The sequence below is a fragment of the Rhamphochromis sp. 'chilingali' genome (assembly GCF_963969265.1).
Source record: "Rhamphochromis sp. 'chilingali' genome assembly, chromosome: 2".
NCBI lineage: Eukaryota > Metazoa > Chordata > Actinopteri > Cichliformes > Cichlidae > Rhamphochromis > Rhamphochromis sp. 'chilingali'.
This window is the reverse complement of record NC_137930.1, coordinates 24833446-24850730: the sequence shown is the minus strand read 5'-3', so window position 1 is coordinate 24850730 and position 17285 is coordinate 24833446. Positions and strand designations below refer to the sequence as shown.

Sequence of the window (17285 nt, the reverse complement as noted above, 5' to 3'; positions counted from 1 at the left end):
TGAAATACACTTACACTCCATTTACAGTACAGAAGACAAACTCTAGTGTCATGTCTCACAGTGGCTTTACAAAAGCACAAGACCTTCACATGTGGAGTTTTTAGTGCCTAACAATTTAATAATTTTTTTATATATTTATTTACAGTGTAAACAATTAGTCAGAAGTGATTTAAACTTTTGAAACATTTTCATGCCTGTCATCACCAGAAACGAACAACATTTTGTGGGAAAATTTATATTAGACATACTAAACATATTAATGACTTCATTGTAATTTTCAGATATAGCAAACCATCCACTGAGCCATGTTGGACTCTTTGGCGGGCTAGTTCTGACCCCCTGGTCGTTTGTTTGACAAAGAAATGCTAAAGAAATCGATAAAGTAAGGCGTTAAAATTCTATTAAAAAAAAAAATAAATAAATAATAATACCGTAATAATAATAAGTTAGCTGCGTTTTCTATTGGTGGCACAAAAAAGGCATTTCTTCTTTTCTTAAAAAAATCCCCAGACAACTGTATTTTTTCTCAAGGACACGTTTTTTTTTAACAGTCTGTGCAAACTACAACAACCCATTTACAAATTCAAGGTTTTACTTACAGTAATAGTATCAATACATGCCAGGATTTTACATATATGGTTACATATAAGAATTATATGTTACATATAGGTATATGCAAACTATTTTGATTGGATCACACAGAGCCATGCAAACTTCTTTTTTTTTCACTTTTTTTCTGTGTTTCCCACAACAAATGAAAGTCTTTTCTGACGTCTCCACTTGGCTCTTCTGTTTTTAAACCAAACCTGATTGACAGAAAAGAGGCAACATTGTTGAGCTGTCATTTTATTAAATTCAGTATCTACAGTAGTCTTTATTCACATTTACATTATTAGCAGACCATCATATTTAATAAAAACAATTATGTGATGCTGCAGTGTTACCTCCACTCTCTCTTCTCTTAAGTGAGTGCGCTGTGCGAGTTTCTCTCTTGTGTTCACATCTGGGTACTGGTTCTGCAGGAACAGCTCCTCCAGTGCGTCCAGCTGTTCCTCAGTGAAAATGGTCCGGTGACGCCGGGTTCGCCTCTGTTGACTGGGTGACTGCTCCTCCCTGTGAGTGTCTCCCAGCCTGCACGAATCTGAGAGGATTGCTGGGTTCCAGCCATACTGACAAGCTGCAGGGAGGAGGTCTGATTTAAGGTTGGGGGAGCAGAATCAAGCTCAACCACAGACAAAAGCGGAAGGTATGGTCCTACCTTCGTGGATGAAGTCAGGCTGGAGTATGTCAGCACAGTGGGAGCAGTAGCAGCAGCACAGGCAGGCATGATGAACCGCCTCTGTTTGGCCTCCAGCAGGACTCACTGTCTTCTCTTTTAAGCCAAGACCACTCGCTCCGTAGGACCGTTTATCTCCACTCCTGCTCGGATACTTCAGGATGTTCTCAATAGTAAAGGGGAACTTCTGCCTCTCCATCCTGATCAGTCCACCTCCAAAGAGGTTTCAGTGAAAGCTCAAAAGCAGTGGTGATCACAGGTTATTGTGACACACACACAGAGGACTTTTCGAGCCTCAGTTGCTCTTCTCCTTCTCCTTCTTCTTATTACAGCAGCGTGTCAAGCCCTTATAGTGAAATTGGGAGGCCAAAAAAAAAGAAGTAAAACCATAATCCCCCCCTATGGACCAGACACATAAAAACGGTTGAAACTGAATTCCTTGCTAATCTGGGCAGTTTTGTGAAGAGGTTAGGGAGGATGGCAGATTCAGTTAATCTCGCCTCATTCCTTTCTTCAAAAGAAATCAGATTTCGCTGCATAAAATGAGAAGTGGAGAGCTCCTAAGATCCTTATTGTTAAGGTTTTAGAGGAAAGGGGATTTCTTGGTATTAGAAACCTGGATTTAAAGATGAGCGTTCTTGGTGTGGCCACAGACTTGTGTATGCTGAGTCTGAGGATTAGTTCTTCAAATTCACTTCATAATGTCGCTTCCACGTATAGCTCTGTCAACAAACGATCCTGCATAAATTGGTATATTTATTTACACAAGCTGGGGCTACACTGTCAACAACAATGCAGACTTAAGGTGATTACAAAGTGATTAGGGCGCTGCAGATGATGGGGTGACTCATTTGGCCCGTGTATGTTTGCACACAGAGAGAGAAAATTCAGAGATATGGATCCATCCCAGTCGTTTGTATTCACGATCGTGCATCATGTGTCTTATCTTTGTGCTGCAGTCTTTTCAGTCTGACTTTTCTGACAATGTGCGCAGCTGAGGTAAAGCTATTACAGGTTAAATTCAGCCCCCCCACCACCACCACCTCCAACCCCGACAAATCCTGTGATTTCATACAAGGCAATACACCTTTTTTTCCCCCCTCCCAGAGAATTAATGGATTTCCACAATCTGTCCTAAGCTCCCTTTATAAGCGCTTTTTGAAAACAGATAACAATAAACACCATCTCATCCTTTTCACTCGGGTTTAATAGCATCCAGATTGTTGATGTATAGTTTGCGCAGAAAGTGAGATCCTTATCTGCAGTTATTGTGGTTCTCAATAGAAGGAATTGTACTATATCCATGTTGGTTCAAACAGTTCAAAATTCATTACTGGGGATTACAACAATAAAGATCCATTTTATTGTTGTAAGCAATATTTGGTACAAGGAGTAAAAGAGAAAAGAACCACAGCCGATGGGTGGCAGATGAATTCTTTTCCGCATTTTTAGGAGATTCAAAAATAGTATAAAACTCTTTGTCTTAAGGAAAAATCTTGCTTGATATGCTGGAATTTATTACACTGAATATCACATGAATTGTACAATGTATTTTTAAAAGTGCTTTATAAATAAAGTATGTTGGTATGGTATTATAAGGTAGTTGTGAATGAATAACTGTTCAAAATAATAATTTCATAATCATTAAAATGGACCTTGGCTCAGCACCTCTGTCAACATTCTTCTGATTGGCTGCCTCTACAATACACAGGTGGACAGGTTGACTATCTCCAGTGCAGAAGGTCTGCAGAAGTCTGGGGAGGATGTATCTACACAGCATCAGATAGTAGTCTGTAGGATGGAAATCAACAAGAGGAAGCGCGTGAAGGCAGAGGCAAGGATTAAATAGTGGAGGTTGAAAAAAGTAGAATGTTGTGCAGATAACAGATAACTGTTAAAGTGCTGAAGGAAACTGGCAAGAAGGCTTTTGCTGTATCCTCTGGGCAGAAAAGCAAGAGACTTGGTTGTGAAAATACAGGAAAGTATTTAAAGGAAGGAGTTGGCAAAGAAAAAGTGGGATAATCGAAGAGATGAAGAGAGGAGGCAGGGGTACCAGGAGGCTAGGCGTATAGCAGCAAAGAGACAAGAAAAAGGCTTTCAAAGAGTTATATTTGAGGCTGGACGCTAAGGAAGAAGAAAAGGACTCATGAGAGATTGAACTGATGGTCAGGGTGATTAAGGACAGAGATGGAAATACACAAAAAAGTGAAGAGAGTGAAGGTGAAGAAGCAAAACATAATATGTGTGTCAGTGAGAGGAAGATGGGTGTAACAGTGAAGATGCAAGGAAGAGAGGTAGTGAAGGTGAAATATCAGGCTGTACCTGGGCTCAGTCATCCAAACCAGTGGACAGAGCACAACAGAGGTGAAGATAAGAGCGCAGGAGGGTGGACCGAGAGGACACGAGTGTTAGGGGTGATTTGTGACGGAAGGATAACAGCAATAATGAAAGGATGATTAGACGACAGTGAGACCTGCTGTGATGTATGGTTCGGAGACGATGGCACTAACAATAAGACGGGAGGTGGATCTGAAGGTGGAAGAGCTGGATGCTAAGATTGTCAGTGGGAGTTATAGAGGCAAGGTTGAGATGGTTTGGAGATTTGGAGAGGAGAGATAGAGGAAAAGAGGAAAACCATAGAGCAGATTCATGGATGTAGTGAAGCAGGACATGCAGGGGGTTGGTGTGACAGAGGAGGAGGCTGGGGAGACGATGAGATGAAGGCAGATGAACCCTAAAGGGAGCAGCTGAAAGAAGAGAAGAAGATGACACTGTCTGTGTTTTATGAGAAGACTGAATAAATAAACTAAATGAGGCGGAGGGTGAATGAGACACTGTAATCATTATAATAACTTCTTTTTTGTTGTGTGACACTGCATTTGAAAGACAGAGCCTGGAAAATATTAGTTGCCACACAGAATGTTGATTTGCTTGGATGCTTCTGAGCGTGTGCGCTCTTTAGGGTTACGTGTCACAGTCTTATATTTTAAATGGCTATTCAGACAGAAAGCGCGTGGGTGGAAAAAATGAGAAGATTAAAGGACACAAATCAAATCAGTGCACATCAGACAGGAGACACTGGATTATAAATACACCCACACACGGACTGTTGATAAACGAGCAGGGAGCTGTGCAAGGCAGCAGAACGCTGACGTGTGAAAATGCTCAGCTTCTCTGCTTGGTGCTTGGTGTTTGGACCCAGGCCCAATACCTCCTGCAGAAACAGAGATTGAATCAGGGCGACCGGGGGATCACACCCTCCTACTCTTTCTGTTTCCTCCTGAACTTGTGCAGAAAAAAAAAAACTGTAGACATAATGCACCAACAGGGAGGAGGAATCTGGAGTACCACTCCATTGTTGCATAAAGTATTTTTTAATTGCATTGCACAATGTTTTTCTTTATTGTGTTTTTAAAATATATATATTATATCCCCTCAAGGACCTGAAGTGGGATCTGGTGTTTAGTTTGTTTTGCTTCAAAATCATGGCGCAAGACTGAGCTTGCAAGAAAAAGATGGAATCAAAAAGGGAGTAACAGGGAAAAATTGCGCAATTTCTTTTTTTGGTCTGCTTTTTTCATTCTGCAGCTCAGGTTATAGAGACTCGCTTCCTCTTCACACTCATATTTACAATTTTATTCATTTCCCAAAAAATAAATAACAGCTAAACAGACAAAAAACACATTAAACAAATTAAAGATTCGATTTGTATCATTTTCATTTCATTTCACTGACAGCTCAAATGCACACATAAACAAAGACTTCAAGAGGTTTGTGCAGATGTTCTGCTCTTTATCACCTTTTTAATTTTTTTTTTTAAAGGAGTGCACACTTCACTGTGGATTGATCGACACAGGCCCTTAAAAGGCCTTTTCAAGCTTTTTCCAGTCACCTCTGAGGACCTGTGAAAGCTGTTGTGTTAGATGTGCACTTTGAATTTAATCATACTCTGTGTGCGTTCATGTAGGGGGAGGGACGCCCCTCCAGCCCATGCTTCCAGTTTCACCTCTTACATTTGGGACACTTGACTTCAGCAGTTGGAGAAATCTGTAGCACAGGGGTTTTGGTTCACTTAATATTTTTTTTATCCCTGCACCTTAATTGATTACTCGTGTACTCAATAAAGACATGAGAATAAAAGCACTGAGTACCTTATTGATTGTGTTTGTCTATAACTGTGACTTAGATGAAGATCTGACAACGTTCAGTAATAAATGCAGAAATCCTGTAGGTTATATGCCAGGGTTTCCTTACCTTTTTGACTTTTGACTCCTTAAAATGAAATAAAGTCTACTTGAGACCCCCAATCACAGGTTAACCTATAGAGATGCCTCAGTATGGTGATGACATTAAGGAAAGCCTAGGGTGCCAAAATAACTTAAGTAAGTACATCATTAAATAATGAATGAAATGTGTCTTTAATTAATAAAATATTAGGTGATTAGCTCCCAACAAACTAAACAAAGAGCACTTCTAATCTCCCACGCTAATCTGAAATCCGTGTATGTATGACTTAAAACATAAATACACATAAATCCTACATGTACAGTTTTACAGTATATTTGAATGCAACTTTTCCAGCTAGGTAAATATTGTAAGCCAGAAATTAAGCTAACAAAAGCTCCGAGGACTGCCTTCCCACAGAGTCAGCCGGCATCTTTCCTGCCTTTATTGTAGCTGCATTTTCTTTTCTTTGTGGAAGTAGCTTGTTGCTTTGTACTGTGTCAACATTTCCTCTCTTGGGAGCTGTTTAGGTGCAGGAAAAGTGGCGAATGTTAACATGCACTTGACCCACAATGGCAGTCTTTTGTGCTTTCTTCATAACCACTTTAGAAAAGTGTGTGCCCTGCAGTGTTGACTTCTGAATACTAGAGGTAGTCTTCATGTGGTAAACTGTCTTAACTAGATTGTTGATTTGTGTATCTGTGGTTTTGCATATTTTTCTCTTCCAGGTGTTGTGCTTTTCTAATTATGTTCTATCATTTTATTATATTCTCTTCCCTTTTCTTTTTTCTTCCAGACTTTCCCCCAATGTGCCAGCTTTGATATTGTTATAATACACATTAACCAAGTAATAATAATAATAATAATAACGACAATTTATATATATATATATATATATATATATATATATATATAAGGGGTGCAACGATACACAAGATTCACGGTTCGATATTTTTTCGATACAAAAAAAAATGTTCATGCCTTTTTAATTTGTCATTTATTAAAATTATAAATATATATTTTAACTCAAAAGTACAGTTTTTAAATTTAATGTTGCTGAAACAACAAAGTAATAAAAAAAATAAATCTATCTGATTGAGGAATCACTCATCTTTGGAAAAGAGAGTTTATTACAGAGAAATGGTTCTTTCCAAAATAAAAGCTATACTATACGCTTCTTCTGGGCTATATTCTCAGCAGCATATTAAACATATCAGGTCCCCATAAGGAGAATCGTGTGCTAACGGCTGTCTAAATGACTCGGGTAAAGTTTGTAGCATGCTTGTTGTTTTTGTCTTTGCACTAGGATGATGTCAGAGTAAATGTGCAGTCACATTCGTTTTGTTCCCACTAGTGCTGTCAGCGTTAATCTGAAATGATTTTAACGCCACAACACGGCAAATCTCCATTAACGAGCTACTGCGGATCGCCCAGTGCGTGGGGCTGGACGGCCAACACGTTAACGAGCTAACTGCGCTAACGCACTAGCTCCCACCAATGTAATTGAGCATTGCGTGGCACATCCAACATACTGTTTTACTTTAGTCCATGAGCGCTTACCTTCAGGGTCATACGTCACATGAAAACCAAAATAATTCCAAACGCCAGATCTGAATGAGGGTGGGGGAGGTCCATGTTGCAACGAGAGCTTAACTTCTGTCTGCTAGCTTGCCCTGCGCTCTTCCTTCTGACTATGCTGTCTGTGTGGAGCGCTCAGTGGATCTGCGCTCGACAGTGCAGCCTAGGCGGAGTAGTCGAACGCAGATTCACTGAGCGCTCCACACAGACAGCATCGTCAGAAGGAAAGTTGATAAAATAAATTACAAATGTTGTATTGTTCATACATATGCGTACCGAACCGAAAGCACTGTATCGAACGGTTCAATATCGATACGAATATCGTTGCACCCCTAATATATATATGTATATATATTTATTAGGGGTGCAACGACAAACTTTACCCGAGTCATTTAGACAGCCGTTAGCACATGATTCTCCTTATGGGGACCTGATATGTTTAATATGCTGCTGAGAATATAGCCCAGAAGAAGCGTATAGTATAGCTTTTATTTTGGAAAGAACCATTTCTCTGTAATAAACTCTCTTTTCCAAAGATGAGTGATTCCGAACCGTGAATTTTGTGTATCGTTGCACCCCTAATATATATATATATATATATATGAAAATAAAGAAATGTGACAAAGATGACACTGGTAAACTGCAACAGCTACTATTCTGTAACATCTCTAACAGGAAGAAAACTCAATGGCTCCCTTCAAAGCATCCTATGTCACAAGACATTAAAGCTGTACAATGTTCCCACCACTAACACATGACCCTACGCTGTGTTCACTGCATCATTCCATGTTTGGCACTGATCACCACCTGCACTCATGTATATATCATGTATATATCTATCTGTCTACTTAGCACTTTTAATTCTTATTCTCATTTTTATTTTCATGTCTATTTAAGCTTAATTTATAACAGTATTTATAACAGTATGTTTGCACTGAAGCACCGCAGCAATTTCCTAATGTTGTAAACCCACTCAACATTTGGCAATAAAACCCTTTCTGATTCTGATTCAATAATCATAAAAAAATTCAAATAACAGACTTTCTGATAAAAGTTTATATTTAAAAAGAGGTTTCAAAAAGAAAGACACATTTTTTGAAATTTATTATTGTTATTATTAAGCATACATATTAAAGCTTCCCCGCTCAATAGTTCAGGGCTGACAGGTGACGTGCGCCCCCGTGTGGCGGAAGCCTGCAGTGTTGACAGCAGAGCGGCACGGCACGGCGCGGCAGGCGGCCCGCCACTCGCGATAACACGCGCTAGCAGCAGCTGCTGGGCGGAAAAGGCGGGAGAAGACTGCCGCTTCCGCGTCCGCGCAGCACAGACGACGCTGGGGCAAAATGGACGATAAGTTAATATTGGCTGTATTTAATTACCCGGAGCTTTACAACGTTACACTGCCGAATTACCGCTGCACAGAAAGTCGGACAAATTCCTGGAGAAGCATCAGCATGGAGCTGGGACTTCCGAGTGAGTGTGCCGCTTGTTTTTTCTGTTCGCTACAACTTTAATGGCAGTTATTATTTGTTCAGCTGTTTTCGGCGCGGAGGGCTGAAAGGACGCGAAATGTTAACTGCGCTTTTCTGAGAGCTGCGGCTGTTTCTCACACTGACCTGGGGGCATCTGTAATGGTTTTTGTGTTTCTCTGCACGGCTGACCTGCGGTGTGGATGCAGTCGCGCGCACCGTGCTAGCGGTAGCGGCTCGCTCGCACGCCGCCGTCGTGGGCCCGAGGTGCGCAGGCCGCGCTGCACCGAACCGCACGGTCCCGCTCCTCCGCGCTCCCCGCCGCGTGCTCAGCACCGCGCGGCGGAGGAAAGAAGATATTTGCGCTCCGGTACGGAGTCGTAGAGCCGCGTGCCTCTTTCGAAAGCTCGTGGGCAGGGAGAGCCCCCAGCCTCAAATACAAGCAGGTGCACTGCTTCGCGGCCAAGGGGTGAACTCATGACCTCCAGACTTTGCAAGGAAAAAGGAGCACAAATAAAAATTGTACAAAGAGATGAAAGTATCGTCAAAGCGCGTCACTTTTCTTTATAAAGAAAAATTCTAAAAAAAAAAAGAAACGACCTTTATTCTCCCTCATTGGGCAAATTCAGGTGTTACAGTAGCAAAGTGACAGACATGGAAAGTCACTCAAAAGTAAAGAATACAAAATTTAAAAAGGAAGAAGAAAGAAATAAGAGGCAAAGAGTTAACCTGGAGTGCCTGGTGAGAAATTTGGCCCTCCCCTAGACTAAACCGCATGAGATAAATATAATTCCTTTTGTTTATTAAATGGCTGTAAATATGTTACTTCAGGTTCACTGTCTTAAATAAAAGCACAACTAAGCATGGATATAAAAACAAACAAACAAACAAAAACAACAACAAACCACCTAAAAAGGCCATTTCTGGGCCAGGTAAAACTCTGGTCTAGTATAAAAACACACACTCACCAGTGTTGTTAGGTACAGACATGAAAGTATGGATCCATGCCACCTTGTACCAACACTTCAGGCTGATGGTGCTGTAATGAGGTGGGAGATGTTTTCTTGGCGCACTTTGAGCCCCTTGGTATCACCTGAGCAATGTTACATGGTAAATGGCCTGTATTTATATAGCGCTTTACTAGTCCCTAAGGACCCCAAAGCGCTTTACATATCCAGTCATCCACCCATTCACACACACATTCACACACTGGTGATGGTAAGCTACATTGTAGCCACAGCCACCCTGGGGCGCACTGACAGAGGCGAGGCTGCCGGACACTGGCGCCACCGGGCCCTCTGACCACCACCAGTAGGCTACGGGTGAAGTGTCTTGCCCAAGGACACAACGACCGAGACTGTCCAAGCCGGGGCTCGAACTGGCAACCTTCCGATTACAAGGCAAACTGCCAACAGCCATTCATGCTACATTAAAGCAGATAATGAATTATATATGACAGAAAAGGTCCTGTTTTTTACTGTCTACTATAAAAATGTTGGTTAAAACAAAATTTTCATCAATTGCGAAAAACTGCCAAAACTTTTTTTTTTTTAATATATACACATTTATCATGTTGAAAAACTGAAATGTGGTGTTGAACTGACACTTCTTTATTTCATAGTAAGATATCTTAAGGATTAAATGTGCAATTAAATGTCTTTACACTGACAAAAATAGTTTTACTGGGCCACTTAAGATCAAAGTGGGCTGTATGTGCCCCTCGATGCAAAATGACTTGACTGATCAAGTCAGCAGTGGTAGGCTTTACTCTAGAGATGAGGGGAAAAAAATCAGTTCAATACAGTAGGTCTGCATCATTTCAGATAATTTAATTATAAAAAAAATTCTCGACAGATATTAAGGCACGGCTTTGTAGCACGCAGATGGGCTAAACGATGTAAACGCGAGCATTTCACCCACATTTGCAGCTAAGAATAGACCTGCAATGCAAACAGATTTAGGAGCATGTGAATAAAAAGTTTGACAACATTAAACCCACACAGCCCCCAGTTTTAAACAGAAACACTGTATTACACGTCAATACAATTAAAGGTTTTAGTTGTTGTTTTGACAGATGTTGTATTCAGTTTTTAAATATTTCTAAAATGGACAGCAATGAGCAGTTCATTTCAAAAGACCATTGTTTTACTCTTCTGAATATTTATTATTGCTCATTAAGAAATGATCCTGTGGCTTCTTGCTTCTTACGTTCTGATGTTCTACTTTTCAAGCCGAGGATTGCAAAAGAAGATGGAAGAACATGAGAGACAGGTACCTGAAGGAGGTCCGAATGGAGCTTAAAAGCAAGAAGCAGGGAGAAAACGTTCAAAGCAAATGGAAATACAGACAACTTATGAACTTCATTGCGCCGTTCACTGGGTCAAGAAGTGGGCTGCAGGAAATCTCTGCCAACAATGATGAGGACCACGACAACCCTGAAGACTCTAGCAACGTGGATGGAGAAACCGCTTTGTCAGAGGCAATCAAAACACCACAGAGTGCTGTAAAGGTCCCCGCGAGTCTGCCCGACCTCAAACCACAGGTGACATTTGTAACGCAGCTTCCTCCAGCGACTCAGGACACACAGGTGGCTCAGCTGGCTGTTCTGGCCAAGATACCATCACCCCCACAGGTCTCGCCTGTCACTGGCGTTACTGGACAGAAACGGAAACCGGCCCAAGAGCCGCCGTCTGCACCTTCCTCCCAAAGTACGCCCATGCCGACAAAATGGTTGGTCAAAGACAATGTCCCCTCTTTTCCCACTAAGCCGCGGGATGAGGATGAACTGTTCCTGCTGAGCTTTGTTCCCGCTCTGAAGAGACTCGCTCCACAGAAGAGGTGCGAGACGAAAATAAAGATCCAGCAGATTATGTACGAGGCAGAGTTCAACGTTACACATTCAGCGTCTCAAGAAAAGAAGGTGGAGACAGAAACACAGCACTGATTACATTTAAACTTTTAAAAAAATACTTTATTGTATTTCTTTTATATAAACTTCTGCCACAGAATTAGTAAAAGTGGTAGATATTGAAGAAATTTTTTATGTGAAGTAGTTTGTTTCCCCCTGATTAGTGTATTTATTAGGCAATAAAGACTTAGAGGCAATGAGGTCATTAGATTTACACCATAAACAGACAGTTAATCTTTATTTACATAACTTTATCAATAGATTTCAAACATATTTCGAAAAAGCTGTTTCTTAGTCAGTCTTAATTTTTACTCTAATAATTACAGTATTTTACATGTAATTACAATTGCATACAGTAAACTGATGAGAATAAATGCGTAGGTGAACACTGTTTAATGAATGACTCTTTCTGCTTACATGCTTCTTTTTAAATCTAAAATAAAGATTCTTGTATTCTGAAAAAGTGTCCGTTTGAAGTCACCCTCAGCTATTTAGTGGGATTTATGCTCTGATCGGGTAATTTCATTTCGAGCAGTTCCTGGACAGATTTGTTTTTTTTAAGGTCACTACCATCTGTAAAGGTCGACACACAGTTCAACAGCTTCAGATTACATTTAAGTAATTTTGTTATGTTGCAAAACTCAGTTAAAATAATCACTGGATCCCCAAAGTATGTCCCAAAGGACATGCTCATTGTTACTGTAGCCAAATAACTTTAACTGCAAAGTGCATCAAGCCAAAAGTCCTGTTTGGCAAACTGTTTTTTCTTGTCTTTTCCCAGCATGCCTTCCATGCAGAATAAAGTTCTGTTTTCTCTTTCTGGCTGTAGACCCATACACTATGTCGCCATCACTAGCAAGACTAAACCACTAATTGTGTGATGAAACTTTGGGGTTTCTGAAAACTTTTTTTGCAACAAATGATCAGCACTGAGGTTGACCTTGTTTCAGTGACCAGACCCAGGAAAAAAAATTAAATACAATTCCAAATAATCTGGAGATCTTTAGATTTAGATGGCAACAATAACAACATACACTTCAATAAATTTAAACACTGTACATTTCACTCATCAGTCCCTAAAGAATGTTTGTATAAAACTTTGAACTGCTTTTATAAGTAGGATCATTTTGCTTTTTATTATTTATAGCATGAAAATGACAAAAGTTCAGTTATGTGTCATTTGTTTATGTATAATCACATTTATTGCAAGGGGGGGGGGGGGGAAGTATGAAAGCAGAATCACAGATGTGTCAGATCTCTTGAGTTTTATGCAATTAGCAGCCAAAACATGATCACGAGAGCCACAAAGAGGAAGAGTCGAGACAGAAACTGCTCGTCCGTGTGCTGCGGTGTCCCCGGAGCCGCTGCTTGGGAAATTGTTTTACAGGAGGTTATTTGACATGCTAAATGCTTGGAGCGGTCATAGTGATGTGTGACAAACAAATACCTGGAGGAGGTCTTCCATCATTGATGTTAAAAGCTGTTGCAAAAATACCAAACGGAAAGGCACCGATCCCAAACGACATTTGGAAGCCTCCATCTCCAAAGCCAAATCCCTGAAAACCCTGTAATACGTATCATCAAAAGTTACGAAAGTCTGAGTTGCCTTAATGAGCAGACGTGTCTTTGCAATATCTGAGGTACAGTTTAATGTACAGCAAGTGAGACGTGACGCAACAGAAAGTGCCAAATGATATCATTCTCTGGAGACGCGCTGGCTCTCCACACTTATTATCCAACAGATCCCGGTGGGGAATGTCAGTCTGTTAATGGATACAGCAAACCTACATCACTGTATGCAATGGTTTCATCATGAATTCATAATATTGCTGGGCAGCTTACAGGGCTATAAAACACTACACTATGTCTAAATTCTTTTTTAAAAAGAGCTTAAAATTTGGCATACTTCAGGATGATAATAAAAATATACCAGGGCTCTAGACTAACTTTTTGCCACGGTTGCACTGGTGCACCTAACTTTTTTTCTTAGGCACACCCAAATTTTTCAACTGCATCGCTTAACACTAAAGTTTTACCTGTTTGCTGCTGCCTGCTGCTGAAAGGCAGAGGGGGGGAGAGGGGACACTTGGGCAGTGCATTTATCGCAGCATATGTGTTTCCTGGGTACACTGTGCTTTTTCAGAGTTCAGAGATTGATGGCTCCGTGTCAGAGCACTGGCTATGAATTTCAGACGGATCAGGCCTTAACTTAACAAAAAGGTTATCAATCGTTCTTTTGATCTTTTCTGTGTGGTGTGTAAGCATCACTGCAGATGCCTTTGTGTCAAAGTAACTGAGAATAAAACACAGAAAAACATGAAGATTTTCCTGGCCTGGCTTTTTATAGCAGATAACCTTAAAAATATTCTGCAATTTTGCACAATTTTAAAAAGTCTAAACTTCTTCAGTATTGAACAGCAGAAATTAGGCTTTCTTGACAGACAGCAGCCGACAGCGCTGTAAACAACAGTAGACTGGCGGGTAATAATAAGCGAATGAATAATGCAGAAAACAGAGATTTGAGATGGGAAACTGTTCTTGAAGTACACTTTGGTCGCACTCTAGAGCCCTGTATACTGATCTATAGTACTTACCCCACGGTTTTCTGGCTCGGGCCTTTGTCCTTGTGGTCGTGGGGGTGTTTTTTCTCTGTAAAACATAACCAGAATTACCCAAAATGACTCCAAATCACTAATATTTAATACTATCTAATTATCACAGTCACCAATTTTACCCACCTTGGATCCTGTTGACCTGTACTTCCGCGCCCATATATGGGGATTACTTTATCTCGGCTGATACCAGCTTTGCATACTGGACACACTTGTCTGTTGGGTCGAGTCTCCAGCCACTACAAAATTTAAAAAAAAAAAAAAAAAAAAAAAGTGAAGAAGCTAATCGCTTCCTTTATCTGTAACGATGTGCTGCTTCTGGTGGAGTGCAAAAACAAGAGGAAACAACGGTTTCAGCTTACCTGATGCAAACAAGGCCAGCTAATCAGGAGGAGATGCAAATGAAGATGGGAGAAGCTTGATTAGTTAGATATTAAATGTCCTTGAGCACCTATGAGTCACAAAGCAGGAACTTAAATTTGAAAATTTAACTTAATTTTGCCCAGAAGGGGTGTACTACAAAGCATGTTCTACAGGGTCAGGCTTTCTTTGCTTTAGGCCGGGATTATGCTTTCTGTGTCTGTAAGTCTGCTGGGGTTTGCTTGGATCCTAGTAATGTAAAGTTCATCTTGCATGCTTGGGTATTTTTTGTGAACACAAAAGACTCATCCAGTGAGAATTTACACCCCAGTGCACCAACTACACAGGCATTCCAGGTGGCTTCAAAGTAGTATAACAGGAACGACTACTCAACCAGCAGGTCTCCAGCTGTCTGTGTACACAACAGGTACACTGTGTATACTACAGGAATAAAGATATATCAAACATAATAAAACTGCAGAAAGGACCGCTGGAGCTGCAAAAGTGTCAGATGACAGAGTTGTTGTGAATTCACAAGTTGATTTATTTCTTTTAGCACTCCTGGAGCTGCTGCTTATTTGTGACAGGACAGCTGCACATTGCTTTCAGAGCCCTTGGTGTTGTCAGGTCAGGTCAGTGTCACAAAGCCTCATGAAGAAGATCTGGTAATCACTCAGTTTGTGGCCTAATCAAAGGGAAGTATATTTGACTGATTTAATATTCTCTGTGATAAAGAGCTTACAAATAAAATGTCCTTCTGACTGTTCTTGTTTTTCAGGAGTTCACCATGCATATTTGATTTTGCACAGATTTCATAACAACGGCCAACCCTGGCTCAACCGTCCTAATATTCGTGGGAGTGCACGAGCTTGTGAACCCCCAGGGCTCGGTTTGTGCCTCCTCCCCGTCTCATATCAGAGAGAAACTTCACACACTGTAAAGCCACTTAATAGCCCACAAATACACTGATGAATTTTCTAAAACAGGCTTGGCAACTAATCAGAACTAAGAATCAAAGCACGTTTCACCAACTGAATGCATGATGCATGGTTTGCTTCATTTGACAGTGTTAGTAAGGTGAAGGACCACAATTAGGGCAAATGTGATACTTATTTAAAGCAAAACTCTGAATATAACCTGTTATGAACCAGGTTGTGTGTTCAGCGTAAGTTACCAAAGTGATCGAGCCACATCTGAGACACTTCACTTTATAGCACACCCCTTGGCTATTCTGTGTGGACCGAGGTTGGCCTGTATTACATTCGCAGAGGCTCAGAAGTGGAGGTGAACTCAAACCATCCCTGTTTACATGTTGGATGTCACACTGCACATCTGAAATTTTGTAGGACCTGCCTCACAATTTACTAATAAACAGGCAACATTAACTACTACTATTAACTTCTACCAAAACTTAGCATTTCCGTTCAGTGTTTGCCAAGTATGATGTGATAAGTTATGCATGCTTGGAAATGATCTCGTCATGTCTGCCAGTTACAAACCGATATTGGTCTTTAGGAGCTATGCTGATGTGTCCCTGACTCACCTGTGGCTCACAATTAAAAATATAAACACGTGTCACAGACAGCAGCACGCTTCTTACCAGAAGAGGTGTCCACATAAACTAATCACGGCGTCCTTGGCGGTGTCCAGGCATATGTTACATTCAAAGGTGCTGTCCTGGTTGCCACTGTCAGCGGCAGCCGAGCTACTAGATCCGGGACTTGCGTTTTCAACGCCCGGAGTCGGAGGAGCAGCGTTGGCCATTTGTCACACAGCTTAAATCCTCTAAACAAGTAGCTGGGGTGACTACAATGGCACCCGGGGTCTCAATACATACACATAAAGAGGTCCAGTGGCCAGGAAGTGGGGCTAACGAGAGGAGAAAGGAGTGAAAACAAACAAAAATACCCTGCTGGAAGAAACGTCCATGTCGAACATTTACGCTAACGTTAGCAAACAAGGCAAACTAAGCACAAAACGACAGTTTCACAGAGATTAACCAACAGCTGAGCGACAGATGTTAAACGGTGTCACTCAGAAAATGATTGGATGGTGAGTGACACTCATAATTTGTTGTGAGGAGTCTAGAAAATAGCCTTACAGACCTTTGCATCACTCTTTCAGCAACGCCACTTAACCGGTAGTAGATCCCTGGAGGGGGCGTGGCTAAGACTGAATCCGTGGGATTTTGTGGCCCTCAGTTTGGCCTTTCAGGTGAACCTGACAAAAGGTTCCACCACTTTTAAGCAGAGCTTTAAATGGTAAATGGCCTGTATTTATATAGCGCTTTACTAGTCCCTAAGGACCCCAAAGCGCTTTACATATCCAGTCATCCACCCATACATTCACACACTGGTGATGGCAAGCTACATTGTAGCCACAGCCACCCTGGGGCGCACTGACAGAGGCGAGGCTGCCTGACACTGGCGCCACCGGGCCCTCTGACCACCACCAGTAGGCAACGGGTGAAGTGTCTTGCCCAAGGACACAACGACCGAGACTGTCCAAGCCGGGGCTCGAACCGGCAACCTTCCGATTACAAGGCGACCTCCCAACTCTTGAGCCACGATCGCCCCATGATGTGGACATTTTGTGAAAGTTTGGTCTCATTTAACTGTGAAGAAGAGGTCAGAGGTCTAAAGTAACGTGATATTTAAAATCCCCATATATCATTTGCTGCATGCCTATGTTGTCAATCAACATACAATGGCAGTAAAAAAAAAAAACAGCAAATAGCTCCATATGGCATTATTATCACTTTGACCTTCAAATCAGTCTATAGACCTTGAAGGAGAAGTCAGAGTTCAAATGTGACCTGATATTTAAAATCTTCATGCAGTACTCTCTATATACACCAC

The 17285-nt window shown here is 41.2% G+C and overlaps 3 protein-coding genes across 7 annotated transcripts; 1 reads left to right on the top strand and 2 right to left on the bottom strand.

The window, feature by feature from the left end:
• Window positions 1–99: 99 nt before the first annotated feature.
• On the bottom strand, window positions 100–7173 carry LOC308391750 (visual system homeobox 1). 3 transcript variants are annotated; one of them, XM_080874473.1, is made up of 4 exons: window positions 7061–7173; window positions 1259–5636; window positions 945–1177; window positions 100–806 (listed from the first exon to the last, which is right to left on the bottom strand). In XM_080874473.1, exons 2-4 carry the CDS (start codon window positions 1473–1475, stop codon window positions 726–728), a joined length of 531 nt encoding a protein of 176 aa, XP_080730599.1. In that variant the 5' UTR covers window positions 1476–5636; window positions 7061–7173; the 3' UTR covers window positions 100–725. The 3 variants fall into 3 exon arrangements, with proteins under 3 accessions (XP_080730599.1, XP_080730600.1, XP_080730598.1); XM_080874474.1 differs by having other exon boundaries at window positions 1259–1622; XM_080874472.1 differs by lacking the exon at window positions 7061–7173 and having other exon boundaries at window positions 1259–6287.
• A 1177-nt stretch (window positions 7174–8350) lies between these two features.
• On the top strand, window positions 8351–11499 carry LOC308389692 (uncharacterized protein). Its single transcript, XM_080871181.1, has 2 exons — window positions 8351–8551; window positions 10779–11499. The coding sequence occupies exons 1-2, from the start codon at window positions 8422–8424 to the stop codon at window positions 11489–11491; spliced, it is 843 nt and encodes a 280-aa protein (XP_080727307.1). The 5' UTR covers window positions 8351–8421; the 3' UTR covers window positions 11492–11499.
• rnf185 (ring finger protein 185) lies at window positions 11497–16688 on the bottom strand. Of its 3 annotated transcripts, none has more exons than XM_080871191.1 (7): window positions 16533–16688; window positions 16028–16296; window positions 14430–14448; window positions 14194–14306; window positions 14050–14104; window positions 12903–13020; window positions 11497–12822 (listed from the first exon to the last, which is right to left on the bottom strand). In XM_080871191.1, exons 2-7 carry the CDS (start codon window positions 16189–16191, stop codon window positions 12722–12724), a joined length of 570 nt encoding a protein of 189 aa, XP_080727317.1. In that variant the 5' UTR covers window positions 16192–16296; window positions 16533–16688; the 3' UTR covers window positions 11497–12721. The 3 variants fall into 3 exon arrangements, with proteins under 3 accessions (XP_080727317.1, XP_080727319.1, XP_080727318.1); XM_080871193.1 differs by having other exon boundaries at window positions 11497–12819; XM_080871192.1 differs by lacking the exon at window positions 16533–16688 and having other exon boundaries at window positions 16028–16524.
• Window positions 16689–17285: the final 597 nt, after the last annotated feature.

What these genes read in the sequence shown, in the direction of transcription:
- LOC308391750 (XM_080874473.1), bottom strand. Translation starts at nt 1,475, where the DNA reads ATGGAGAGGCAGAAGTTCCCCTTTACTATTGAGAACATCCTGAAGTAT. An exon ending in GCCTGACTTCATCCACGAAG is followed by an intron (nt 1,178 to 1,258) that starts GTAGGACCATAC and finishes TCCTCCCTGCAG; the next exon opens with CTTGTCAGTATGGCTGGAAC. An exon ending in TAAGAGAAGAGAGAGTGGAG is followed by an intron (nt 807 to 944) that starts GTAACACTGCAG and finishes TCTGTCAATCAG; the next exon opens with GTTTGGTTTAAAAACAGAAG.
- LOC308389692 (XM_080871181.1), top strand. Translation starts at nt 8,422, where the DNA reads ATGGACGATAAGTTAATATTGGCTGTATTTAATTACCCGGAGCTTTAC. An exon ending in CATGGAGCTGGGACTTCCGA is followed by an intron (nt 8,552 to 10,778) that starts GTGAGTGTGCCG and finishes CTACTTTTCAAG; the next exon opens with CCGAGGATTGCAAAAGAAGA.
- rnf185 (XM_080871191.1), bottom strand. Translation starts at nt 16,191, where the DNA reads ATGGCCAACGCTGCTCCTCCGACTCCGGGCGTTGAAAACGCAAGTCCC. An exon ending in ACAGGTCAACAGGATCCAAG is followed by an intron (nt 14,105 to 14,193) that starts GTGGGTAAAATT and finishes TATGTTTTACAG; the next exon opens with AGAAAAAACACCCCCACGAC. An exon ending in TGATGGAAGACCTCCTCCAG is followed by an intron (nt 12,823 to 12,902) that starts GTATTTGTTTGT and finishes CAATTTCCCAAG; the next exon opens with CAGCGGCTCCGGGGACACCG.